The sequence below is a fragment of the Vigna unguiculata genome, chromosome 4, assembly GCF_004118075.2.
Source record: "Vigna unguiculata cultivar IT97K-499-35 chromosome 4, ASM411807v1, whole genome shotgun sequence".
NCBI classification, from domain to species: domain Eukaryota; kingdom Viridiplantae; phylum Streptophyta; class Magnoliopsida; order Fabales; family Fabaceae; genus Vigna; species Vigna unguiculata.
In genome coordinates, this window is record NC_040282.1 from 15,271,330 (window position 1) to 15,282,616 (window position 11,287).

Genomic DNA, 11,287 nt, shown 5'->3' on the forward strand with positions numbered 1-11,287 from the left:
GGAAGGAATCAACTCATTGGTTAAATAATGAAGAATTGACCTCAGCTCATGTTCATGTATTAATCAATTGCAATGAAGTTCAACCTTACATTGAGTAAGCCACTCACATTATTATTTTTCAAAATACTTCATAATTTTTATTAAATTTTCATTGACCAATATCATCACATGTGTGGACAGCTCCTTCTTACAATCTAATCAAATTTTGAGTCAAATGCTTCGACTCATATACATTCAAATTTCCCTTTGTGGTTTAGGGAACAAGTATGTATCATCATTTTCTTGAAAATACTTTTACATGACTTCTTTAATCACTCCTTCAATAGGTTCACACATTTTATGTATGTAGGTTCATAAAGAACCCTTAAGTGTGAGGAACCAACATCTCAGAGATTTATCACTTGGTCCTTTAAGATGTGTAAAGGAATGGCACACCTTCTTTGCGAATGGATACAAATTCCATACTCATGCATGGAGCCAGGGCAAGAGAACGATAAATAGTGGGGTTCATGTAACGGGGCTTATAGAAGGAGGTGAAGATGATTTCTATGGTGTGATTAAACACATGTATGAGGTGGAGTACAATTCTTCAACTGCCAAAAAGAAAATTGTTTTATTTTATTGTGATTGGTTTGATCCATCAAGAATAGGTACAAGAGTGGATTCAAAATATGGCACTGTGGATATTCGAATGGATAAAAGATATATGCTATTTGATCCTTTTATAATTGCACATAATGTACAACAAGTGTATTATGTACCATATCCAGCATCACGCACAGATAAACGTGGTTGGTGTGTTGTTATAAAGACCAAGCCTAGAGGTCGAATAGATTCTAATGATGTAGAAGTCGAAGTGCCATACGAAGTGGAGGAAATGTCACATGTTAATGAAATCATTGAAGTTGAAGAAGTTATCAGATTGCAAGATATACAAGCTGGTCTGGAAGAAGTGGACCCCATTAATGTATCATCATTTGAAGGTCATATGGATGAAGAGACAACTGAATGGGAAGAATGGGAGAAGAGGGAGAAAGTGAAGATGACCATGGAGATGAACTTGAGAACTCTAGCTCTGAATAGATGTAGACATGTTCATGTATTTTGGATTCATTTTTTGCAAAGATTTAGACATGTTGCACAACTCTATACATGTTGTGTTTTTTACTTCTTTAGTTATTGCTTAACTTAACACATCTACAACTCTATACAAATATTGTCACCAAATCTATTGTTTCCAATTTCTTGTCATTATCAATATTAACAAGTTCATTCTGTAGTAAAATTTGTCTAACTTTAGTTTTCAAGAAAAATTTAGGTTTTAGCATCTATTTTGCATCTTAACTGTTGAATTCATTACAACATAGTATTGTTTAGTACAAAAGCAAGCCTGTTTTGGGAGATGATGAACTCCCTTTCTCTATGAGTTTGAGAATGCTTAGTACAAAAAATCAATATCAAAGGCTTTTACGATGCCTTTCTTGTTCACTACTTTTCTCTTGTGGTAGTGATTTTAGGTATGTGGCAGAGAATATAATAATTCTTTTTGCATCCTTATTGAATAATTGAGTTTTGGTAAGAGAAAGTAGACTTGTTGAATGCTATATCTATGAAATAAATTAAGAATGCATGATTGGATTAAAGAATCATTTTACTTAATTCCTTCCACTAAATAGCACATGATCCGTGAAGAAGACCATTATTCTGAATCAAATTATTGAAGTAGTTGTTGTCATTTTCATAGCATTTTTTATCCTGGGCTTTAAGTAGTTATGTGTGAAATTGTCATTGACAGAGTACATTGATACACTTGTCCAGTTCAAGTCCTTGTGGAGGAAATTCAAGACAGAGTCAAAGTACATTGTCTCTCAAGCTATTGCTGCTGAGGTATGATGTTGGTTATTTGTTAAAGACTTTTAAGGTTCCTCTATATTAGGGAAAATGTAAAATCTATTTTATTGTGATTATTATATTATTATTATTATTATTAATGTAAATTTAGTGTCTATTTTGCTCTGATATTTAACTTTGTTTATTCCTTACATTTCTAAAGGGTAAAAACTTACATTGCAATTGTATAGGTACTGTTGGCAATATTCTCCACTGAATAGCACTTTATTTGAGTGAAAAAGACCTTTCTTCTCAATCAAATATGTGAAGTAGTTGTTGTCAAATGAATTGTGTGTCATGAAATCTATTGCTGCCAATTTCTTGTCATTTTATTAACAAGTTCCTGCTGTAGTAGAATCTGTCCAATTTAGTTTTCATGCAAGATTTTAGGTTTTACCATCTATTTTGCATCCTTATTGCATAATTAGTGTTGTTAGGATAAAGTAGACTTGTTGAATTCATTAGAGCATTTCGTGTTGATATTTCTTCTTCAACCATCACTCTTATGATGGAGGTACTAAAATATTCAAGTATTTTATTCATGTAGATGTCATCGGTGGTTCTGACCGTCCTCTTCCCTCGTCAAGTCATGCCAATAAGGGGAAGGGGAAAAAAACTTATGTGGTGAAGTTATTATCTCGTATAAACAATATAAATCCTCCATCCACTCAGCCAACTACACCTACTTCAACCTCCACTGCTAGATCCACCCCACCTGCATTGGATGTTGCTGGGTTGACACCTACACCACCTCCTATTGTTGGATCAAGTGGACAAGCAACCCATGTTGGACCATCCAATGTATTATTACCAGTTGATCAATGCACATCATCCCTTTCCCCCGTGTTGCTTCTAATCCATCAACTCCTACCACAAACGTTGCACCATCAACTTCTACACATATCCCAGGGACACATTCAAGTTCAGCAATTAATGATATGGATGCAGTTAATGATATTAATGTGGAAGAGGAGTCCAATAATCGTCCTATGATTCGACCTGTTGGTGGAGGGTAACAATATTATAAACTTTTGTATATAATTTAATGTTGGTATATCAATTTATTGTATTATAATGTTTGAATTGTATTTGGTTTAGGTTTTATCCATCAAAAGTTGCATCAAAAGCCATCACAGCCACAATTAAGCAGCAATTTGATCAGCCATGGCTAACATGGGGAACAATCCCTAAAAGTGAGAGAGGTCTTTACTTCCAACGTTTTAAGGTACCAATATAGTTATTCTAGGACAATTAATGTATTGATATGTTTTATCAATCAGTTTCGAAAATGCTTATCTAATCACAAGCTCATACTTAAAATTTGAGTCTCCTATTTTTGAAAAATAAATAGTGATATGCGATTGATAGTGTAAATCCTTTCTTGTGTACTTGTCATCCATGTTCCATTTTCCATGCACTTTGCTCCATTTGAAATAGATCTTACATTCATAAAGATGTCATTCATTTCACAATGCAACGTCTTGATTTTATTTGTCTCATCATTTATAGCTGAAGCTCCATTTTCTTCTTACACTTTCAATATTTCTTCAAACTTGTATAAAACTCTTGAATTTCAATACTCATTTATCATATTGATATTTCTATTCTACTTTATTATTATACAATTTTAACCTATATTCATTGCAATCTTAGAGAAAGGTGTCATGGAGGGTTGAGGACGAGGATAGAATTCTAAAAAATTTTCACTCCAAAGCATCTCATAGACTTTCAGAGATGTTTAAAGAGGCTCGAAGAGAAGGTAAGAGGCCTAATTGGATTGGAGATTCTATTTGGAACAGTTTGTTGGAGAAATGGAACATGCCTATGTATCGAGAGAAATGTGATACAGCTAAGAAAAACCGATTATCTGAGAAAGGTGGGAGTTTGCACACGGGGGATCTATCAGCGTGCATGACCATGCTATTCGTTTGGTATGACATCTTTATATATGTCCTATTCATGTATGACGTAATAAGAATTGTTTCATTTATAAACTTTTTTTGTTTCAGACAGAGGAGCTTGGTCGTGCAGTCCATGTTGATGAAATCTTTGAACAAACGCACATACGAAAGGCTACAGGGGATTTTGTCGATGAGAGATCTAGGCGGACACATGTTAGTTTCTACCATGTTTTTTACAGTTTGACACCTCAATTATTTACTATTTTAATACAAGCATTTCTTATTTGAACAGGAAGAATTTCAAAATAGATTTTCTCAAGCATTATCTGAGACTGCATCTGTTGGTGTCTCACAATCCACACCCATGGACCCTGCTGAGGAGGAGAGACTAAGGAACAGATGTTGGTTAGAGGCGGCAGGTGGAAGGTACAAGGGATGAGTGTATGGGGTTGGACATGTTGATTCTAATGATGATTGTGTTGATAGTTACATACAACAGACACAAGCATCTTCTAGTCAGCAAGTAAATCCAGAGCAGATTATTCAACTTCAAACGCGACTAGCAACTAGTGAAGAGCGCATTCGTCAAATGAGTTCCCAATTTCAAACCCAATTTGATACGATACAAAATTTTATTGGTGCGATCATCCAGTATTTGCCACCTCCAGCAGCAGCGGTTGCACAAACTATTTTCCAGCAGCCAAATACTGAGCAAGGGAATCAGGCTGAACAAGAGAATCAAGTGCAGCATCAACAAGTGGAACAAGATCATGAAGAAGCCCCTACTTCACCTCGTCCTTATCGTGATTATTAGTAGACTTTCTTTTTGTATTATATATTATCACTGCATGTTTTTGTATTCATATTTTTGTATTTTATTGTCTTTGGATCTTTGACTTTGTTTGTTAAAACCTAGGTACGAATATTGTATTTAACAACTTTGATGTTATATAAATTCTCTGCTATGTAGTTATGTTTTGAATTTTTATGATAAACTATTATGTCCAGGTTTGTACAGGTGTTCTATAAAATAGTTTCATTAAAACTAATACAAGTTGAAAGCTGTGCAATTTAGTAGCAGTCCGGTAATTACATACGGATTCTTCCGTAGGTAATTACATACGGATATCCGTAGTAATTACCTATGGATATATCTGTATGTAATTATATACGGATAAATCCATATGTAAATTTAGCTACGACATATTTACATACGGATTTTTGTCCGTATGTAATCCGTAGGTAATACTCTCTTACCTACGAATTTTGTTAGTTACATACGGATTTTGGCTGTAGGTAAATCGAGTTTTTCTTGTAGTGAAACCAGTCGGGGCTTTTGCTTATTTCACTCTATCGGCAAAGGAAAAGTTGCAAGCACGTCATCATGTTCTAACTAATTGCACCATAGTTGACCCGTTTCTACAGTAAGTATTTATGTATTTTTGTATAATTGGTTTTTCCTTCAACAAAACATTATATATTTTATATCTTTGACATAGGGAATTTAAAGACACTTTACCGTGAACATGCTCCCTCTCCCCTTCCACTTGCACCTCAGCCAAGTACTAAACAGGATCCCCCTCTACCTACACCTGCACCTCAACCAAGTAATGAACAAGATCCCCCGCCATCTACATCTGCACCTAAGCCAAGTAATTTATTTCCAAAAACCTTGAAAATGAGGATATATTCAACTAGTACATCATATGTATATTCTAAAAGTGAAGAGGAAGAAAGTGAGGAGACTGAGTTGCAAGAAGATCAACAAAGGCTTGCAACACCAAAAGCAACATGGTTTGTTGATGTTATTAGTATGCAACTATTTAATATTACACATATTCTTTGAAAATTACTTAAGACCCTTTTGTAATTAAGTTTAATTGAATTGTGTGCTGAAACACAGTTTTAGTAACTCCATGACAAATTGAAACTTATATATATATATATATATACATATATATATATATATATATATATATATATATATATATATATATGTTTCCAAGCAATAATTTTCTAATCATTTCTATATTTTTCTTTAAATTTGAGATCTAAAGTAGTCCTTCTAATGTCCAGTATTTTTAATCCAGTTAAAATTTTGAAGTATCAAATATCTTAAACTTGTAATCAAATTCTGTCTACGCTAAATTCTTATTTTTAATCATGCAAATTTTTAGTTAAATATGCATTATTTAATTTGTTTTTCAAACTTTATAGATGATCAAGGAAAGATAAATGCAAAACAGCTACGAGCCAATGATGTATGCAATTTACCTACAAATGAAAGGATTGGTGTTCACTGGAATAATGAGACTCAACCAATTGGAGATAGTGGAGCATTATTGAATAGGTTTTTAGGTAGTGTTTCAAGAAACTCCAATGCTTTTCCTATTAGCTATTTTAGTTGGAGGAAGATTCCTAAAGATTATAAAGAAGATATACTTAAAAACACTATTCAGGTAAGGAATGTAAAAGCTGAATTTATAATTTAATTATACCATGATTATTGTTAATTTTGATTGTTTCATATTTTGAAGGTTAAGTTTGATGTCCATTTTGATGTTCATGTAAACCATGTTCTCAAATCACTTAACAAAAAGTGGAGAGACTATAGACAAGAATTGTGGCAACAAAGGAATGATGGTACATGTACTAGAGATGAATTGATCACAATGGCTCCAAAAGGAATAGATAGAGACCAATGGGTTTCTTTTATTGAGTATTGTCTAAATTCAAAAACAAAGGTATAATTGAAATTCTTTTTTCATCAACCTTATTCATAATTAATAATTTTTCTATGTTGATGATTAGGACCATGCCCTAAAAAATAAAGAGAATAGGAAAAAGCAAACCATTGCTCACACAGGTGGATCTAAGAGCCTTGCAAGGAAAAGAGATGAAATGGTGACAATACTACATATCTTCAAATGAAATTTATGTTTTAGTTTTTTGAATTATGTTTAAGGACTTGTTGCTTCCTGCAATTTAGAGACTTGCAAAGAGAATGGTTAAAATAAAATAATGTGTCTTTATCATTTAAACTTATTCTCCCCCTTTTTGATCATATGAGAAAAGGGTAGAGCTCCCCCTAAATGAAATAATGCTTGAGGGCACACAGCAGGAGATAAAATACTTAATCATTTATTGATTCAGAAATTAAAAGAGACTACAAGCAGTGGTAAAACATATGTTAGAAATCCTCCCCCTAAAATTATGCACTCATGTCATCATCATGAGTGAATTCCTCATCAAACCTATGTTCTAAATGGGAAATTCTAGTATCAATCCCCCTAATGAGCCCGACAACTTCTTCATGACGAGAGTTAGATAGAAGAAATAATTCCTCTAGTCGTTTGTTCATGTTGGCTATGTTGTCTTCTATAGAGAAAGATGAGCCAGCACCACTTGAAGAGCCAACATTTTGTGTAGCAGGAGGTATGGGATCAGTAGGAGGAAGTTCTTCATCTTCAGCATCATAGTTGGGCATATCATCTCTATGGACATAGGTATTACCAAGAGGAACAAACTTTAGTTGTTTGAGAGAACTTTCAGCAATTTCATTTGCACGTAAGGTACTTTGACAAAGCTCCCCTGTGGTATCAACTCCCTTGTATTCGTAAATCCTTGAAATTAAGAGGGAATATGGGAGAGGATATTGTGGGTACCTCTTTGCTTTGAGCATAGTGTCAAGGATTAAACTAGACCATTTTATCGGAACACGATTTAGAATCGCATACATGATAAGAAGGTCAGCCTCTGAGCACTGAGCATGATTGGCTCCTCTAGGACACAAAATCCAGACAATTAAGTAATGGATGAGTCTTTCATCCATTTTTAGTCCTCCAGCCAATAATTGTCTCCCAACATCCTGTGTTGTGTTGTGTAAGAAAGATTGATAGGCCAGGATTCGATTGAAGCCATCAATCCCATGGAGAATTGATTCCGCAGCATCATTGATGGGAAATTTCGCCACATTTTCCCAAATATCATTATCGATGATAATGTCCACTCCTTTCACCTTTGATAAAGCAACTTCATCTCTGATCTTGAGATTGTAGTAGAAAACTCGTACAAGATCAGGATAGTAGTTTCCTTGCATTTCCACAAATGGTCTGATGCCTTGAAAATTAAAGAGAGCAGGAAACTCAAAACATGCAGTTGTGAATTTTCGAAGAGTGATGTACTTGGGAGAGATGAGTGCTTTGTTTTTCCAAATCTGAACGAATTCATCCCTTCGATCTTCGTCAGAGATCCAACCTTCAATGGATGCTGATCTGAGGGAAGGTTGAGTTGGACGTGGAGCAGTTCATCTACGTGTTGGAATCTTTCTGCGAGATGATTCTGCCATGGCACTGATTGTTAAGAGCAAAAGATGACACTGAAGGGGTCTTTAGGGTTTTAAAAGAAAAAGAGGGCAAATGATGAAAGGAGTTTGTTTTTTGCGTGAATAGTTGAAATTGGGACTCTTAATTTATAAAGAGTAGACTCCCAACGACTAAAATGCGAAAATCAAGGCAAATCTAGTCGTTACAACGACTATTTTTTCGAAAATTTTTACATAACGTCGTGCAATAATCAATTATCCTGAGTGATAATCGATTATTGTTTCATAATATGAATTCCAGAAATGATTGGTATGAGCAAATAATCAATTATTGTGAGTAATAATCGATTATTCCAGAACGATTTTGAGTATTTTGATCAGGGTCATGATAATCGATTATTCTGCTTGATAATCGATTATTCCAGGAATTTAGAACTTATTTCGGGAGAAGATAATCGATTATCATGAGTGATAATCGATTATTGAGCGCTGTTTTACGAAAATATGAAAAATGAAGGTTATTGCTCTTTCAAGAGACTTCTAATATTCCTAAATCTCTCCTAAGCTCATAAAATCTGTCTTTGGCTAAAGGCTTTGTAAAGATGTATGCCAATTGATGCTTGGTGTCTACATAGTCTATCACACAATTGCCTTTACTTATGTGATCCCTTAAGAAGTGGTGTCTAATTTCTATGTGTTTTGTCCTAGAATGCATTATGGGATTTTAGTTAAGTTTATGGCACTAGTATTGTCACATTTTAGAGGTATATGATTTAGATAGATACTGTAATCCTCTAATTGTTGCTTCATCCATAGGATTTGGGCACAACAATTGCCAGCAGCAATGTATTCGGCCTCTGTAGTTGACAAAGCCACACAGGCTTGTTTTTTGGAGTGCCAAGAAACTAATGAGCTTCCTAAGAGGTGACAAGTACCACTGGTACTTTTTCTATCTATTTTACATCCACCATAATCAGCATCAGAGTACCCTATTAAACTAAGTGATGCCCCAGAAGGATACCAAAGTCCAAAAGATATAGTTCCTTTAAGATATTTTAAGATTCTTTTTACTGCTATAAGATGTGATTCCTTAGGATTAGCTTGATATCTAGCACAAACACATACAAATTGCATAATATCAGGTCTACTTGCAGTAAGATATAAAAGAGATCCTATCATACCTCTAAACATGGTTTGATTTACCTCAATACCTGATTCATCTTTATCCAAATAGCAGGAAGTTGCCATAGGAGTACTTGCTGCTTTAGCATTATCCATTTCAAATTTTTTAAGTATTTCCTTACAATATTTAGATTGAGATATGAATGTCCCTTCATCCATTTGTTTAATTTGCAAACCAAGGAAGAAGTTTAATTCTCCCATCATTGACATTTCAAACTCACCCTGCATTATGCTTGCAAAACCTTCACATAGAGATTTATCAGTTGATCCAAAAATTATATCGTCAACATACACTTGAACCAATAAAATGTGTTTACCTACTCTTTTAATAAACAAGTTGAGTCTATTTTACCTCTTTCAAAATCATTTTCGAGCAAAAATGTGCTTAAGCGTTCATACCAAGATCTAGGTGCTTGTTTTAAACCGTAAAGTGCCTTTTTCAATTTATAAATATGATTTGGAAATTTGTAATCCTCAAAACCAGGAGGTTGTTCAACGTACACATCTTCTTTGATAAAACCATTTAGGAAAGCACTTTTGACATCCATTTGATATAATTTAAATTTCATAATAGAGGCATAAGCAAGAAGTAAGCGTATAGCTTCTAACCTTGCAACAGGGGCATATGTTTCATCATAATCTATACCTTCTTCTTGTCGATATCCCTTTGCCACAAGCCTAGCTTTGTTCTTAGTAATATTTCCATCTTCATCCATCTTATTTCTGAAAACCCATCTTGTTCCAATCACTTGAAGTGATTCATTTCTTGGAATCAACTCCCATACTTTATTTCTTTCAAATTGATTGAGCTCCTCTTGCATTGCAATGCACCATTGATCATCTTGAAGAGCTTCTTGAACATTTTTTGGTTCAATCTGTGAAACAAAAGCAACATTCATACAGAAATTGTTCATATTTCTAGTGATTACCCCTTTTGAAATATCACCAATGATGTTGTCTAGAGATAGTCCTCTTGGTGACTTCCAGCATTTTTCAAGATCTTCAGATTGATAAGGTGGATTCTCATTTAAATACATCTCATCAAGGGCCTCCTGAATATATTCTTCATCACCTGTAATTTGCTTATTTGACTCAAGAGGGTTCACCTCAAGGTCTACAACTTCATCAAAGACAACATGCATGGATTCTTCAACATTCAAAGTTCTTCGATTAAAGACTCTATATGCTTTACTAGTAAGAGAATATCCTAGAAATATTGCCTCATCAGCTTTAGAATCAAATTTTCCTAAATTTTCTTTTCCATTATTTAAAACAAAACACGTGCATCCAAAAATTTTAAGATGAGCAATATTTGGCTTTCTACCTTTAAATAATTCATAAGGAGTAATTTTTAAAATAGGCCTAATAAGCATTCTATTTAAAACATAACATGCAGTACTCACAGCATCAGCCCAAAATATTTAGGAACATTATATTCATTTAGCATTGTTCTAGCTAGTTCCTCTAAGGATCTATTTTTCCTCTCTACAACTCCATTCTGTTGAGGTGTCCTAGGTGCAGAGAAATTATGCAAAATTCCATTTTTATCACAAAATTTTTCAAAACTCATTTTGAAATTCCCCACCATGATCACTTCTTATAATCTTAATTTTCAAATCTTTTTCATTTTGAACTAATTTTGCAAATTTTTTAAATGCTTTAAAGGCTTCACTTTTTAAAGTAAGAAAGAAGGTCCAAGTAAACCTAGAGTAGTCATCCACAATAACAAGAGCATAATAATTTCCTCCAAACTCTTAATCCTAGAGGGTCCAAATAAATCCATATGCAAAAGTTCTACAGGCTTTGAAGTAGATAAAATATTTTTTGAATGAAAGGATGATCTTACTGTCAAAGTGATCACTATTGGCCATTAAGCAAAAGTTTGCTTCTTCCTCATCGGATCCTTCAGAGTTGGATGAACTTGAGGCATTATCTTCCCACGCTATGTATGCCTTTTTCTTATAATATTTCTTGCTTTTCTTTTCATCAC

The 11,287-nt window shown here is 34.0% G+C and overlaps 2 protein-coding genes across 2 annotated transcripts; both read left to right on the forward strand.

The window, feature by feature from the left end:
* Nucleotides 1-2,711: 2,711 nt before the first annotated feature.
* Nucleotides 2,712-4,605, forward strand: LOC114180539. Its single transcript, XM_028066849.1, has 6 exons — nucleotides 2,712-2,902; nucleotides 2,989-3,115; nucleotides 3,544-3,816; nucleotides 3,900-4,004; nucleotides 4,084-4,217; nucleotides 4,278-4,605. Exons 1-6 carry the CDS (start codon nucleotides 2,712-2,714, stop codon nucleotides 4,603-4,605), a joined length of 1,158 nt encoding a protein of 385 aa, XP_027922650.1.
* An 864-nt stretch (nucleotides 4,606-5,469) lies between these two features.
* LOC114180540 lies at nucleotides 5,470-6,722 on the forward strand. The gene is made up of 4 exons (XM_028066850.1): nucleotides 5,470-5,602; nucleotides 6,009-6,250; nucleotides 6,329-6,496; nucleotides 6,603-6,722. The coding sequence occupies exons 1-4, from the start codon at nucleotides 5,470-5,472 to the stop codon at nucleotides 6,720-6,722; spliced, it is 663 nt and encodes a 220-aa protein (XP_027922651.1).
* Nucleotides 6,723-11,287: the final 4,565 nt, after the last annotated feature.